Raw genomic sequence first — 16398 nt, forward strand, 5'->3', positions numbered from 1 at the left:
ATGGTTTTTTTGTATTAATTTTTTGTATGTTATAAGAATAATTACTTTTATGTTGAAATCATAGTCTTTTAACATGCTATTAGAGTGAAAGATGCGATTATTTGAAGTTGCATTTCTTATTAAAATTATAATGTTATATTGAATGAGAAGAAGGTAGTGAAGAAAAGCTAATCAAAATAAGAGAACATTAAAACCAGAAAATGTAAGAATTGAGTAGTGGTTGATGAGTGTAGGCACTTGTTACTCACCGTAAAATCAACTCCAAAAACTTTTCCATGTGTCTATACTAATAACAATTACTGCATTGATTTTCCTGATTATTGAAATGGCAGTTTCTTGGTGGCATAGTAAAGATCATATTAGTTCCATAACAATTCTTTTTCAATATAGAAACGTCTCATAATGAACTTTTGGCTAGTATTGATATATACTATTTTACTAGGATAAGATCTACGCAGTGCGCGGGGTGAGATTAAAATTGCAATTTTAAAATGATATATATAGTTACTAACTTTTATATAAATTATGAATAATAAAACTGATTTATTTTACATGCATTATAATTACGAAAACTAACTGTTTAAGTTGAAAGGAACATGTCCATATTTCAAGAAATTGTATAAATCATCGTTAAATATGGTTAATTTAACAATTACAAAAGTATCATAAAATTCAATAATTTGTTTATGAAATAAATATTTTTTTTTTTGATGAATTTATGAAAATAAATATTTGAAGCTCATATTCAACATTTTTTTGTTTTTTTCGCAGGGTTTATATAAAAGCCTATTTGTTCATATTTAGCCCAAAAGTAAGGCTTTTAGTAAATTATTACAATTCCTAAAGAGACATGAAGATTTATAATCAGATGACAAAAAAAATTTTAATATACAGTAGAACCTCTGTAAATTAATAATGCTGGGATTTTGAAATTTTATTAATTTATAGAGATATTAATTTGCAAAAAAAAATTTATTTAGATTTTTTGTTTAAGATATATTTATTCTACGATAAGAAAAATATTTGATTTTAGTGTATAGACATTAATTGTTTTTATTTGAAATTGATATTAATTTTATTATATTATTTGGTATATATAATATATATTGCATAGAACTTAAATGTGGTCTTAGATATAATATTAATAAATCTCATCAAAAATATATTGAGTGTTAAGAAAATATAGAAATAATTCTATTATGAATATAAAATAAACAATATAATAATAAGTTTTTACTTATATAAAATATGTATACATATAAATTATTAATTTATAATTTTAGTGGGACCATATATTTACATAGAATTTTTAAAAAAAATATTATCTTATAATTTTATCGATTTGTGTCTAATTTTAAACCGGTCCAAGTTAGGAACAGTAAAATTTATTAATTTATAGAGATTATTAATTTATCGAGTATTAATTTATATTAGTTCTATTGTATTACCACGGTCCCTTAAATACGTTCAAAGATTGGCTACTCTTATGCAAATAAAATAATTGCTTTGGCATGATTTACTCAATTAACGATTTAAAAGATTACTATATTAGCAATTACAGTAGACATTAATTCCAAGATTTCTTGCCATTTAACTCTGGAAGATATTTCTAAGTAAAGAGCACTGACTTTATATTTAACGTGTCAAAGCCAAACTTAAACAATATGGAATCTTTATGGGATGATATCGTATGTTTCCTTATTTTGGTGGGTTAATTGACTCATATGAGATTAAAATATTGCATAGTCATCATGGCTATTTAAAATTTTATTAAAATGAATTATTCATTTAAATTTCATGTATTAGATAGACGTACATTTATTATGCTGTTTAAATAAAAAATATCACCTTCAATTGAGTTGCATGAATTCTAAGCATGAAAATGTTGCATGTTATATGAAACTTAATAATTTGACCCGCATAAAGTTATCCAATTGAATCAATAGTAATGCAATAATATTCTCTTCTTTATCATACTCGAAGAGAGACAGGAATTTAGAAAAAAAATCTAGGGTAGAAAAATGAAAACATGAAATTATAGAAATGTAAATTTATATTCCATAGATTCTTGACCTCAGATCATGTCCATATAAGCATAATTCATAACAGTGCATGTTTTAAAATCGTTAGCTACGATTGAAATCCTTTGTAATAACGTTAGTGTTCAATATTTTACCTTCTCTTACAAAACTATGCTTGTGCTGGAATGGAAATGCTAAGCAATTGTTAAAGTTTAACTCAATGATATGTGCTATTTATTGATAGAAATCAACAGAGTAGTGATCCCACTGGCAGCTGAAAATCACGTTTAGTATAAATAAAACAATACAATAAAGAGGTTTTTACTATGTAGTTGCATTTTTTGTATAAAGACATACCGATGGTATTTTTTAGTAATTACTCTAGATATAAGTGGATATAAATAAAATGAAGCTGAGAAAAGCTCTCATGATGACACATCATCAAAATGACATGCTTGTAAATATAATACACTTTAAAGGTTACTCTTTTATTTTGCTTCTCTATTTATAATAAGGGGATTAATTTAAGTTGTTGGTTAGTTTGTTTGTAATTAATTTTTTTTTGAATTTTTGGCTTCTATGGCATCATCATTTAAGTTGTTATGTTTTGAATAATTTGTATCTAACAACTAATGTATATGACTCTTTTTGAGGTTTTCGTTAGCCGTAAGGCCTTGTTTTCCAAAAAGGAAATCTCAACTTTGGTGAGAAATTGGCAATCCTAACATTAGCCATCCAGCTGGGTTGGAATGTTGTTCGTAGTGTTCATTGGTCTCGTTTCTTAAGTTTATTGTTGGGTGATACTCAGATTTAGTAAAATAAGATTTTATTGTTGGATCCTATTCTGAACCGTCTCTTGCTTGGATTTAACTCTCTTAAGCTTATGATTTTAGATTCTATGGGGGAACTGATCATAATGGTTTCTATGTTCCATTCGAGATCAGTTACCAAGATGTTTTCAAGATTTGGAGGACCAATTTGTAGAAATTGGTTTCTTTGAAAAGATCGAAGTTGCATTCGAACAAAACTAAATATTTTTTGTTCTATAAACAGAGAGGATTTTTTTTTTTTTAAAACAACTAACATACTTTCTTAAAAAATCTGAAATACATAATATTTGGATTTCCATTACCGAGGTACAGAAACTTTTACATGGTTGGCAGAGATTTTAATCATCTTTATAGCATAAACTATGTATTTATTATGCACGTATCTGTATATTTTTTTTATTAGTCAAAGATTGTCATACATAATTTTTCATTTTAGTTGATGAACCTAGCGGAAGCATGAATGTTAATTGATGAACCTAGCGGAAGCATGTGTTACTGCCTACTGAAGGGAGAAAAAAAGAAGAAACCTTGGCTTTGGGTATCATTGTAACATATAAACACATTTTTACATATTTGTAAAACTATCAAATAGGTATAGTAAAAGAATAGTTGTAATTTAACTCATAAAAATAGATAAGACTAAGGTCACAACACAGCAGAAGTTTTTTTTTGTTTTGGTCTGATCTCTTCCCGTCTTTCTTCTCTTGTCTGTTGGAACCACACAACGACCAATCGAGAATCTTGTTCACTCGTTTTAGATACCTGGTCTCACGTTCAGACGGCTTGCCAGCTTCTGTCCCAGTGACTTATTAGCCTGGTTCACACATCGTTAGCCAATCAGTGTCAAAAATGTTATAATTCAAAAAAATGTTTAAAAAACTTCACAAATTTGTCTAACTGTTTAAGGCTCAAGGAAAGATACAATGACAGTACAAGAAAAATTTCAGATTATATACCTGGGAGTCTGGGACCAGTAAGATATCCAGATGCTGCGGATTTCATGTGTGATGGGAGGGTCTGATAGAACATCAATCCATCGACCGATGAAACGTTCTTGCCTGAAGTAGAAACCAACCATAAAACAATAAACATGTAAATGTATTGAGTATCACCAAAAAGAAAATATTAAAAACAATGTGTACCTCTCTGGTGTGAAGGAACTGTATCTATCTCCAGGCTCCTTGAAGTTGTTCTCTTTCTCAATAATACACTGCAAAACAGATTTTGAACTTTTAGATCATATGTTTTCTTGTCTGAACTATCCTGAGGAAACTGAAACAAAGTTGAATACAAGTTTGAGTTGATTACCGACCCTCTCACGGTTTCCGTAGCAGACTGCAGGTGGAGTTGGATACTTCTCTGCATGGCGAACCGGGTCATACCTTGAAGGGAAGTAGTTAACCTGCACCAAACCAGGTCCCTTGTGAAGTTAGTTATAACTGCTTCAGACCATACACATAAATACTAAAGCACTCATTTTCTTACCACCAGCACAGGATATTTGCTCAGCCGCAGATATCAGAACCGGGTTTTCTGCACCAACAATCTATAAACATAGAAAAAGTATTTACATTTAACACTAAAGCTCTCGTTTTAAGACACGATGTAGAAGTAAAAATGATACCAAGGTACTAAGTACTAACCGAGAGAAGATTATCGTTCATACTCTGTAGATCATCAGCCGCTACCTCAAACAGATTCTCCAAAGATATCGGCTTTTTTGACTCTTGCCTCAAATTGATCATCACTGTTTTATCTTCACCAAGACCTGCACAATCATCATCGTTCTCATCATAAACCATCAAACTCCAGAGTCGAAACAGAGCAATCATTCAATTGATTGTTTTAAGAAAAATCTAAGAAAACATACCATTGACCATCTCCTCGGGTTTCGCCGGAAACGCTCTGCAGCTCCCTGAATCGCGACGGAGAAATACCACGTTTCTAGCAAAGCATTGAAGATGACATAACACATATTTATACTGAAATTACCGCCTTAACAAAGCATTGAAGATGACATAGTGGGGGGGGGGAGGGGGTGAATCAATGGGATTAATAACAAAGCCTTTACTCGGAACGTTTGAGATGGTTAGAAGAAGAGTAAATGGCATCGAGTAGCCGTCGTAGGATGATGAGAGACGACCTTCGTTTCTCGGCTGTATTTGGGTTAGATTGTCTGCAGGCGATTAGGGTTAGAGGAGAATCTATTCTATCGGGCCGGACGCAGATTTAATTTTCGCAGCCCAATCCCATATCACGCAAATGAAACCCACAACGGTATCTAATAAATGAAACGGTGTGTTTTGCTCAGGTGGACACATGTCTACTACTAGAGACTCGAATTTGTGACCTGGAATCCCATATGACAGCATCAGGAGTGAGTAAAACACTCATTTATATATATAGATAAGTAGCCGGTTATAAACAATGTTGTGACCGTATAAGAAAATATTATTAAAGGGAAGACAATATATATACTGTGGCAATTGTGATCCATATACGCAGATGCAGAAATCGATAGAGAAAGCGTACAAATTTGTTTTTATGCGACCAATAGGTTAAGCGTAAAGAAAATATTTTTCGTCTGAGATTCAACATTGGACAACGGGTACTTATATTAGCAACATAATAAAACTAACTATTATGTTTAAATGCTAGTCTGACATATATAGTTAACATATTTAATGACAAAGTAATAACAGAGTTACAAGTATCCGGTTATATCTAAAATTTACCTGTGTTTAAAGTTTTTAGGTCATAAACTTTGTGCAGATCATATAAGAAAAAAATATATAAGGAAGGACATGTAGACAGTCTAGACAATGTGGCGATTCCGATCCATTTAGAAAGACGAAGAAATAGATAAAGAACGCGTACAAATTTATTTTGATGTGAACAACAGGTTAATAGTTCGAAAGATAGAAATTTCGTTTAAAAAATAATATTAGACTGCTACTACTTATATTAGCTAAATAATCAAAGAACTCATATAGAGGAAGCAAAACTACGTGAATGTTGTACGACATCGTTATAGCAATAGAGTTTAAACAAAATAGTATAATGCTAAACACATTAGTGGGAATGTGGTGGGCACAGGTCGTAGCTTGTAAGATGTTGTGGATGCCCCGTTTAAATCATGACGATTGCTTACAAAGCTACATTAATCGTTTGTTTGCTTGTTGATATAATAGCCTATTAGTAACAATTTACTTGTGCAGGTATGGATAGAAAGGAGTTTGGCAGTTAGCGGTTGAGCATACGCACTCTATTCAAGGGAACTTTGTGCAATTACGAGGAGGTCTGGATTGCCCAATCGAAAGTCTCAGGTTGATTTGTGAGGACGCATATGTAATGTCGAGAGTTTTGGGGTCCATTTGAGAAGAACCAAAAGGTTGAAGGGTCAAATGTGAAAATAATCAAAAATCCACCATTGTGGAACTCCTGAGCTTTTCAATCTGAAGATGGCCGCGACGGCGAGAGGCAACGACTCCGGAGCTTCGGGACAGGCTACCACGACTCGAGCTCAGCCACGACGACGACTTGAAGCTGAGAGCGACACAAGGAGAAGCTGGCGGATTGTAGACTCGGATTGGAAGCTACGACGACGAGATTGAGGTGATGACAGAGGTTTCTGTTGATCGAAGAGCTTGGACCGGTGCTCTAATGGTGGAAAGGTCGCAAATCGAGCATGGACAAAGTGAAGAAGAAGAAGTCGGAGCTCACCTCTTAGCGGGTCTGCAGCGATCAATGACAGTGGGCACTGGACTTCGCTCGGGAAGACGCGAACTCGCCAGCGGCTTGGTGGAGCAGCCCCAAATAGGCCGCTGTGGAGAAGGAGATCCATCGGTTGGAGCCACTAGGTGGTACAAAGGCCGCTAGATACTTGATTTTAATTTAATTCCGGTTTGATTCTGGTTTAATTTAACATAATCTGATGGAGTGAAATGAATTAACTGAAATAACTGAAATATAAAAGAACGAAATTGAATCTCTATAATGTGAGTGAAAGTAACGAGAGACATAACTGAAATATAAAAAAGGAGATTTGAGAGAATTTTCCGTGATTTACGAGCTAATATAAAAGTTTCGAAAACGGTAAAATATCCACTTGCATCTTAGGTTACCAGAGTGAAAAAATATATATAAAAAAAATATTTGGGTTACAACTCTAACATGTAACCGGTTGCTCATGATCAGAAATGAATAGGGGTAAAATGGTCATGGAAATTTCAGCTTTATGCATTGAAAACTTAAATAGTAGATACACCTAATTATCGTATAATACTTGTGTGTAGAGTGCAATTACGGACTTTTTTGCAAGGACACGAATATTGAATACACAAAGAATACAGCAAACAATAATTAACTCAAAACATACATGTAAGAAATGAAAATAATATAAATTGAAATTCTTATAATTGTTGTTGTGTGGCAAAAGATAAATAAATAGTAATTGGTTTGAATATAAACATAAAGTCTCTTCATAATACACCGAAAAAAAACTTGCAAAAATGCAATCGTGTGCATGTAGATGTTTAGGCCCATCTTTTACTGGACCATGCCCCCTCTATTAGTAAACTTTAATAAACATTACATTTAATTTTTTTTTTCAGCACATTACATTTAATTAAAAAACGAAGAAATCATTTGAGTAAGAAGATATTAATTATTAAATGATTACTATATTTTCCATCTCCTCTAAAATTCTTCTGAATCTCTCTTCTTCCCCATAACATTCTCTCTATACTACAGTCGCCTTCCTGACCGTCCGATTGCGTTACCGATTCGTTTGACGGCAACTCATGAAGAAAAGCATCTCTCTTTATTTGAAATCAACACTTCACGAGACTTGACCTGTTTCAATTAATCGGATTTGATCTTCGTCACGATCAAAGATTCATAAAGTTTCCACCTTTAGATGGATTTGGATAGCATGGGCTGCACTTCAACCATCGATGTCAGCGACGACGAAGAGATCCATCAAGATTGCCATTCCTACGCATCGGTTTCAAAGCATCATAGTAATAACAACACCAACCCGAATGCTGCTTCTGGTCTTCTTCCGACAACCACTAGTGTTCATGAGCTTCTCGAATGTCCCGTCTGCACCAATTCTATGTACCCTCCTATTCATCAGGTCTGTTTCAATCTCCTGTTGCCCGGATCTTTGCTTTCTTGATTGGTTTTAGGGTTTGCTGTCTGCTAAACATTTCCAAAGCTATAAGCTTTTATTATTGTCTCGTTAGAGAATTTTCGGACAAAACTATGGTTTGATACTCTGTTTCAGTCTCTTGTTGTCTGAATTTGCCCTGCTTTCCAGTTCCCACGGATCTTTGCTCTGTTGATTGGTTTTAGGGCTTTGCCAAAGCTATAAGCTTTTTTATTGTCTCTTTAGCTAATTTTCGGACAAAACACTTACACTATGGTTTGATACTCTGTTTCAATCTCTTCTTGTCTGAATTTTCCCTGATTTTTTTTTCAGTTCCCGGATCTTTACTCTGTTGATTGGTTTTAGGGCTAAGCTTTTTGATTGTCTCTTTGCTTACACAATGATTTTGATTCTCCTCCAGTGTCAAAACGGACATACTCTATGTTCAACGTGTAAGAACAGAGTTCACAATCGCTGCCCTACATGTAGACAAGAGCTCGGTGATATCCGTTGTTTAGCACTTGAAAAAGTAGCCGAGTCTCTTGAGCTTCCGTGCAAGTACATGTCACTTGGATGTCCGGAGATATTCCCTTATTACAGTAAGCTCAACCACGAGACAGTATGTGACTTCAGGCGTTATAGCTGTCCGTACGCTGGTTCAGACTGTTCTGTTATGGGTGATATCCCTTTCTTAGTTGCTCATCTGAGGGATGACCACAAGGTGGATATGCATTCTGGGTGTACTTTCAACCATCGTTATGTCAAGTCTAATCCTCGTGAAGTCGAAAATGCTACATGGATGTTAACTGTAAGACTATACTCCCTCAAAAAAAAAAAAGATTAATGTTTTAGAGTTTTCACACTAATAAAACATATTAAATTTTGATAATAAATGCGTTATTTTCTGTGACTAACTATTTTCTATAATTTTTAACAAATAGAAATTAAATAAATTCAATTAATTTTTTAGAAATACACAATTTATAATTATTACATAATAAAAAATACACAAAAATGTAAAAAAAATATATTTTTAAAACTATTTTTTTTAAACATTATTTTGAAACGGACGGATGCTTTGGTTTCATTGCTGTTATTCTTATCGTTTCCGTCTTTTGGTTTTGTTTCAGGTCTTTTACTGCTTTGGTGAATACTTTTGTCTTCACTTTGAGGCATTTCAACTCGGAATGGCTCCAGTCTACATGGCGTTCTTGCGTTTCATGGGGGATGAGACAGAAGCTCGGAACTATAACTACAGTTTGGAAGTTGGAGGTTATGGTCGGAAGCTGATATGGGAAGGAACACCGAGAAGCGTGAGAGACAGTCACAGGAAAGTTAGAGATAGTCATGATGGACTAATCATACAGAGGAACATGGCTCTCTTCTTCTCGGGTGGAGATAGGAAAGAGCTGAAACTGCGGGTTACCGGAGGAATATGGAAAGAACAGCAGCATAGTGGTGAAGCTGGAGGAGGAGGAGCTTGTATCCCAAACTTGTCTTAAAAAATTAAAATTTTGAATCTCTTAACGACTTGCCGCTGTGTCTCTGTAACTTTGTTCTTGGAAGTGTCTGTAATGAGAGGCGTTCTCTGTGATCTACTATAAACTTGGGTTGTTCATCTCTCTCTAAAGTAGTTCATTACAAGTTTCATATATTAAATTTTTTTAACATGAGTTATCTATTACAAATTATAATAATTATTAGGAGATTCTGTAACGATAATTCTACAAATAATTCTACTTGTGAAGATTTATGTCGATAGTTATATTTGCACCACATAATAAACCATATATGTGTGTATTGTTTAACACCAAAACAGATCTTTACTATTTTTACATGCTTTCGCCTAAACATGTTCTATTTTAATTTTTTTGGAACTGAGATTGTAAACTAAGAACAAACTGAAAGTAAAAAGGGAAAAGAGAAATTTGAATCTGTCGAAATCTTTCAACTTATAAAACATAAAAGAAAACTAAAACGATAACAACATAGAGTAGTCTCTTGCTATGCAAGATGAGTTTCAAACTTCACTTGCTCGCTCTGTCTAAAGGCCCTTCTCCTAGGATCAATTTCTGCCACAACCAAAACTCTTGTGATTGTTGTCCAAAGGGGAATGTCGCCATCTGGAAATGAGAGCAAAACCTTATATCCACGGCTGGCCATGAAACTCAAAGAAGTGTCAAACTTCTTATCACCAGATATGAGGAGAAGATAACAAGGAGGTGGATGATTGAAATTAAGAATCATCATCTCCCGTGCTAAAATCGCATGAACTCTCGTATATTCATCATCTTCTTCGTGGTTGTTGCAACGCGGAAAACTTTTCCGACAGGCGTCGCAGGTTACTTCTCTTGATGGAACGTTGAATGTTTTAACACGGTCATCCTTCTCAAGAACCTGATACATGGATTCGGCATCTTTTTCGTTGATGTCTAACATGTAGAGATCACCAGAAGCCACCACGGTGTTGATGGTCAGAGCAGGATCAAGCGTCTGTAATCCTTGTTGGATTTTAGTAAACAGAGTTAACATGTCGTATCCAGAGGGAATCGGGGCGTTGTTCCAATCCCATATAACATGTACATTTTTAGATTTAAGTCTAAGTGTTACTTCATCATCATCATGAGCTTTAGGTTTAGGTTTGATCTCAACACGCGGAAGGGGCGCACCATTAAATTTGGTAGCCATGATGGATGATGAAAGACAAATCAAATCTTGGGAGGCAAGAAGAAGATGAACCAAATTTTAGTTGCTAGGGTTCGAGAAATTTTAGTTGCCGTGGAAAAAAATCTCTACATTTTTTGCTGTGTCTTTAAATTTTATTGCTGTAGAATTTTATGTAAAGCAATAAAAAATTGCTCTGGATATTTGGCTCTGCAGAGTATTTGTACAGCTGTAGGTTATTATCACCTACAGCAACTACCGATCACCCCCTAAGTTTCCAGTTGCAATTTCCAATTTCCTTTTTATCAAATACTTGACCGACCTTTTTTCAAGAAAAGGAAACTTAACTTACTTTTCGTTTTTTGTACGATTCTTTTTTTGGTTTCGTTGCAAGATTTTTAATGGACTGGATCTTAAATTTGATTACATTACTGTTTTTAAATTTGTATACATTAATTGTATTGACTTTTATAAAAGTTTAAAAATCCTTATAAATACATAATATGTCTCATTAAGGTTACATTACGGAAGCGCAATTAGAATAAATTACTGTTTTACAAAAAAAAAAAAAAAACATTTTAAATTATACTAACAAAATACTATTCTTACATAGCAATTTTTTTTATAAAAAATATAAAAAAATAAAATATTCATTCTAAATTTAAATTTAATTTTTTTGTCAAATTAATAATCAAATTTTCTAATATTTTGAATAGTTTTTTCAAAGCACAAATTAACCAAGATTACTTAATTTTTTTCTGTATCTTAATTTTTATAAGAATGACAATTTTGTTATCTATTTTTATTTGGTTATTTTACTAGTAAAACTACCTGAATATCATTAGGTAGCTAGCCATTAGACCATTATAACCATAACAATCTAACATCTACGATTCTCTTAGTCTATATTAAGCTTACCCGAATTACTGAAGTTTACCACATATATACATTCTATTATGTATGATTAAAGCAATATAATTAGTAAAATATGATTTAATAAAAATAATAACTAATGAAAGATGCCCTGATGTCATATTAAAAACTAAGAAAAGATGTCCTATTAATTTTCTTAAAAACTACTGTCCGAAGCGAAAGCTTCATTTTTTTGCAATGGAAGCACGGCCCTGATCATGCCTTACGATAAAACTTTATAAACCTATTTTTTTCTTTTTAATACATAACATATTTTATAAGCCTTGGTTAATTACTTGTAATTGTTTGAAGACCTTTATAAGCCTTGGTTAATACTCTATTTATTTCATAATAAGTGTCATTCTAACATTTTTTTCTTGTTACACAAAAGTGTCACTTTACAATTGCAATGCAAATTATACTTACTTTTAGTTGGAAATTAATTGCAAACTGCATTGATTTTATAAATAATTTTATTTATCTCAAATACTATTGGTTAGAAAAGTGTAATTAATAACAACTTACATATATTTCAGCAACTTTTTTAATCTGTGTGAAAAATGTCATAGTGAAACTTATTCAGAATCAGAAGGAGTAGCTAGGTTCAGTTCGATGACATTTTCCAAACCGAGAAAACCGAGTATCCAGCCTTTTTTTCAAGAAGTGAGATTACAAAACTTTTTCCTTAGTCCTCAGATTTATATACATCTTGTAATTGTTTCGCACTCTAGTCTCTCTTCTCTTGTTTATAGCAAATTCATATTGGATAACAAGAAGTATCTCACTTCTTTTTTTTTCAATTGGGCGGGCTCACTTACCTATCTTCATAACTATGGAATCGCAAAACACAATTATAGGTTGGTGATAAATTACTGATCCCATTAAGGCATATTAGTAATTGCCTAATGGGTTGACACAAGAACAAGTTGAGTAACTTGTCGCGTGATGCGTTTAGATTGAATCCGAGAATTGTGTCATAGTCATTACCTTGCAGGGGAATTACTAAAAGAAGAAGGCCTTTTAGGTGATACGTGATACATTTCGAGATATATATATGTTATCAATCTTAACGTCGTTCTCTTTTACATTTATTTCGAAAAGCTAAGGCTAATGGGTGATACACTAAAACTGTGTCTTTTCTGCAAGCAAACAGTGTTGTTGTAATATTTGAAATTCAATTTCAGAAGACCAGTTTACACTTTATTTCTATGGAATCAATATTAAGCTAAGACAATATGAGGGTTTTGAGATTAAAGTATCGTAACAAGCAAGTAATAAGTTGATTTTAAGGATTTCAGATTAAAGAGAATGCTAGCCTAGAGTGGGTTGATCGAGTGTTAAACAAGTGTGAGCCAAACAATTATATAATTTTGATTTAGCACTAGTCTAGAACTCGAATCACTTAAGATAGATCAGCCCACTGTCGTGGTGCTTCACCTTTCAATGATCTGCCTCAATACCTAAGCTCTCGCTTGGATCAAGGCGTGATGATGAACATTAAGATCAAGTCCAATAGGTTTACAGAACACTCTAATATCTACTTTCACTGATTAGGGATGCGATGTTCATTCATAACAGATCTAGCAACCTATTACACGGTTAATGAACAGGTTAAACCTAGGATCTAACATTAAGCGGCCAGTTTAATTCAAGCATTAAGAACAATTATGAATGAAGACAATCAATGGATTCACTTATCTATTTTTAACTCACGAAATTAACACCATAACACCCTAGACTAAGCAAGTTGACTACTCAGCCATGAAACAAAAAAACACAGGGACAATAGATGAAGAAAATATGTGTAGATAAAATAGAAGAAAGGTTCAAGGGGTTCTTCTCTATGGTGAGAGAGATTGAACCTTCTCCCTTTACAAAATATCAAATCAAAAATCTCTAAAAGCTCTAGAGTTGTTTTTCTCTGAAAAAGAATAAGAAAAGATATATTTGCAGGTCTCTGACGGCCAAGGAGAAAAGGGGGGAAGCTCTAGGTCAAATCCCAAAATATTTGGAAACTTCCATAAAAATCTCTGCCGCTGGAACTTGCACTCGGGGTGTTCCCCACGATCGGGAACAACCATCAAGACTGTTCTGCGTGAAAATCACCAAATTGCACTCTTTTCTGCCTCTTTTGTTCCAGCTGGTCCATCTCCCATCCAATGCAACTCCATACCTGTAATGACTCGAAAAAAACTAGGAAGACTCGATAAAGACTTGAAAACCAATTGAAAAGCATATATACAAGATGTCTAAAACACCATATTGATAATCCCCCCAGACTTAGATCCTTGTTTGTCCTCAAACAATGTCAAGTATCAAGAACAGGGAGAAAAGTTTGAATGTATGGGAACTCTCCTATTCTCAGCAACCATACTTTAACCACGAATCTCTGAACCATATAAGCAGTAAAACTAGGACAACACACCCTTACCAAAACCCCACTGACTGCTATTCAAGATCGCCTCCATACTCTACATCTCAAACCTGCAAAAGCTACACTTTCCAGACAAAGCTCATTACATTCAATTAAGAGTAGCGTGAGCTTCTCATCACATGCACTATTCAGAGTATACGGTCTAGGTGTGGAATAGGCTATTTAATGGTGGAGTTAAGAGTGTTTAGGGGCTACCATTTTTTTGTAGAGGATGCAGGATATCGCGCAAAACTGCAAGAGAGGACGGATCCATTGATGTCCACAGCCTCTACTCGTTTTTGCTACCTCTAGAACGGCTGCTCCGTTTTGGATCAGCCATCTGGCTACTCATATCATCTGCCTGCTCTCCAAGATTTCAACTTGGTACCCACTCTTTTGCTTGACCTTCCCAGTGGTTCATGTTTCTTTGATTTCTTCCCCTTCTCCATCACCTTATTTTCGTAATTTTTTTTTAAGACTGATATAGTCATGTGACGAAGGAGGTAGTACATGATGGTTCTGAGTGCCACTGGTGGTTCTGATTTCCCAACCATTCTGGTTCTCCACCCATGCTCTTGCACAGTTCTTTGGTTACGGAGCGGTTGCTCCCTTAAACTGCTTGTTCTCCTTTCTGATTAAATTTCTGCAGCAGTAACGAGTAAGAGGCTGCGTTGATCCTTTTCTCTCTGACCTTTTTGCACATGTCTACACATATGACACTGAAAAACAAATGCATGAATGTGGAATAAAGGCTAAGGTGCTGGGTGAGAGCTAGCTAAAGATGAGTTAGCCACTCAGGATCAGCAAGATGGATAAAAAGGATAAGAAGTTCTGAGTGTATTCTCGTTTCCCTGATCTAATGCCCAAAATAAGAAGAATTGCAGTCAAGATTATGTTCAAGTTAAATGGTGCTAAGTTTTTCCAGTGTAACCTCGACAAGCCGAAATCTTCTGGAAAACCAAATGAGATAATGTCAGGGTGTTCGAGGTCCACATGTGTGTCTTTCGCCACTGCTAAGGTCACTGAATAAGATAACTAAAGACGAGGTGGTCAGTGATCAACACGGAATAAGGTCCTAATTCCCACAAAGTTTTGACTGACTCGATCATAAAAACTGACTCTAGCTGACTCAAAAGAAAAACAAAAGAAAGAAACGAGTTAGTAAACGACAAAAACCCTCCTCCAGACTTACTTCACACCGTCCCTGGTGTGAAAATAAATCAGAAAGAAGGTGAAAACAAGAATAAACATTTTTTTGGTTGAGATACTTGCCTGAGTGGAGCGGACGCTCCATGAAAATTCTGGGTGTTCTATCGTCAGATGATCGCCTGGAACAGCCACTCTTTTCAAAGGGCAGGTTGTTCCATTGCTGCAACCCAGAATTTTTGAAGTATCTCTGGGTTTTCTGCTTTTTGACCTGAGACTCAATAAACTAAAACAAAAAATAAGTAAACAAAAACAAAACCAACTTATACGTACACTTACCAGTGGGTTGCCTCCCACCAAGCGCTTGATTTAATTCACTAGCTTGACTTGGTGACATGGATCAGTCGGGTTGATCATGATGGCTTGTTCCAAAACAAGCTCCACAATCAGAAATGTTCAGCTTCCGAACTCTGCTCAGCAACCCCTTCACAACATCTTCTCCTTTCTCTTTCAGCTCACATGCGAGAATAACTTTACTTCCATTGGGGACAGGTGCACGAACGACTGTTGCCTATGGTGTCTTGCGAATTCCTAGGAATGTTAAGAATGGGAGAACCAGTAATCCCAGTAATGCCATTGGCGAACTATTTTTGGCGTCAAAAACGGTTACGACGGAATTACCACCCGAAAATCCTCGGAGATCGTATTTCCGAAAGAGATAGTAAAAAGGAAGATGTAACTTTCGTAAAATATAACCAAACACGGAGTTTTTACGAAGAAGTATCCTTGAAGATTCAAACCAAACTAACCAAGCTCGACCGTTGCGTAATTACCACGCATACACGCTGTCCGGTCGCTGCGTAGCAACCAAGTCTGAGCCAAAGCTCGGTCGCTACGAAGCGACCGAGCTCGAGTCAAAGCTCGGTCGCTACGTAGCGACCGAGCGCTCGTCCAGCTCGGTCGCTACATAGCGACCGAGCTCGAGCTAAAGCTCGGTCGCTACGTAGCGACCGAGCGCTCGTCCCACTGAGTCGCTATGTAGCGACCGAGCTCGAGCCGAAGCTCGGTCACTACGTAGCGACCGAGCGATCGTCCTGCTCGGTCGCTACGTAGCGACCGAGCGGTCGTCCCGCTCGGTCGCTACGTAGCGATCGAGCGATCGTCCCGCTAGGTCGCTACGTAGCGACCGAGCTCGTAGCGACCGAGCGATCGTCCTGCTCGGTCGCTACGTAGCAACCGAGCGATCGTCCCGCTTGGTCGCTA

At 35.3% G+C, this 16398-nt stretch overlaps 2 protein-coding genes and 1 long non-coding RNA gene across 3 annotated transcripts; 1 reads left to right on the plus strand and 2 right to left on the minus strand.

Annotated features, from left to right (window-relative positions):
• Window positions 1-3368: 3368 nt before the first annotated feature.
• On the minus strand, window positions 3369-4328 carry LOC111205269 (catalase-2-like). The gene is made up of 5 exons (XM_048755728.1): window positions 4317-4328; window positions 4164-4253; window positions 3994-4061; window positions 3808-3909; window positions 3369-3665 (listed from the first exon to the last, which is right to left on the minus strand). The coding sequence occupies exons 1-5, from the start codon at window positions 4326-4328 to the stop codon at window positions 3626-3628; spliced, it is 312 nt and encodes a 103-aa protein (XP_048611685.1). The 3' UTR covers window positions 3369-3625.
• Window positions 4329-4335: 7 nt separating this feature from the next.
• Window positions 4336-5038, minus strand: LOC125585220. Its single transcript, XR_007322144.1, has 3 exons — window positions 4722-5038; window positions 4495-4619; window positions 4336-4397 (listed from the first exon to the last, which is right to left on the minus strand). It is a non-coding gene; the product is annotated as an uncharacterized LOC125585220 (long non-coding RNA).
• Window positions 5039-7517: 2479 nt separating this feature from the next.
• LOC106391027 (E3 ubiquitin-protein ligase SINAT3) lies at window positions 7518-9670 on the plus strand. Its single transcript, XM_013831592.3, has 3 exons — window positions 7518-7988; window positions 8422-8808; window positions 9131-9670. The coding sequence occupies exons 1-3, from the start codon at window positions 7770-7772 to the stop codon at window positions 9500-9502; spliced, it is 978 nt and encodes a 325-aa protein (XP_013687046.2). The 5' UTR covers window positions 7518-7769; the 3' UTR covers window positions 9503-9670.
• Window positions 9671-16398: the final 6728 nt, after the last annotated feature.

This window comes from Brassica napus, chromosome C4 (assembly GCF_020379485.1).
Source record: "Brassica napus cultivar Da-Ae chromosome C4, Da-Ae, whole genome shotgun sequence".
NCBI lineage: Eukaryota > Viridiplantae > Streptophyta > Magnoliopsida > Brassicales > Brassicaceae > Brassica > Brassica napus.

Bases quoted from the DNA above. Each gene is read 5' to 3' on its own strand.
- LOC111205269 (XM_048755728.1), bottom strand. The intron at 4,062-4,163 runs GTCGGTAATCAA...TCTGTTTTGCAG, and splicing joins GCTACGGAAACCGTGAGAGG to TGTATTATTGAGAAAGAGAA. The intron at 3,666-3,807 runs GTATATAATCTG...TGTGTGAACCAG, and splicing joins TACTGGTCCCAGACTCCCAG to GCTAATAAGTCACTGGGACA.
- LOC106391027 (XM_013831592.3), top strand. From the start codon at position 7,770: ATGGATTTGGATAGCATGGGCTGCACTTCAACCATCGATGTCAGCGAC. The intron at 7,989-8,421 runs GTCTGTTTCAAT...ATTCTCCTCCAG, and splicing joins TGTACCCTCCTATTCATCAG to TGTCAAAACGGACATACTCT. The intron at 8,809-9,130 runs GTAAGACTATAC...GTTTTGTTTCAG, and splicing joins ATGCTACATGGATGTTAACT to GTCTTTTACTGCTTTGGTGA.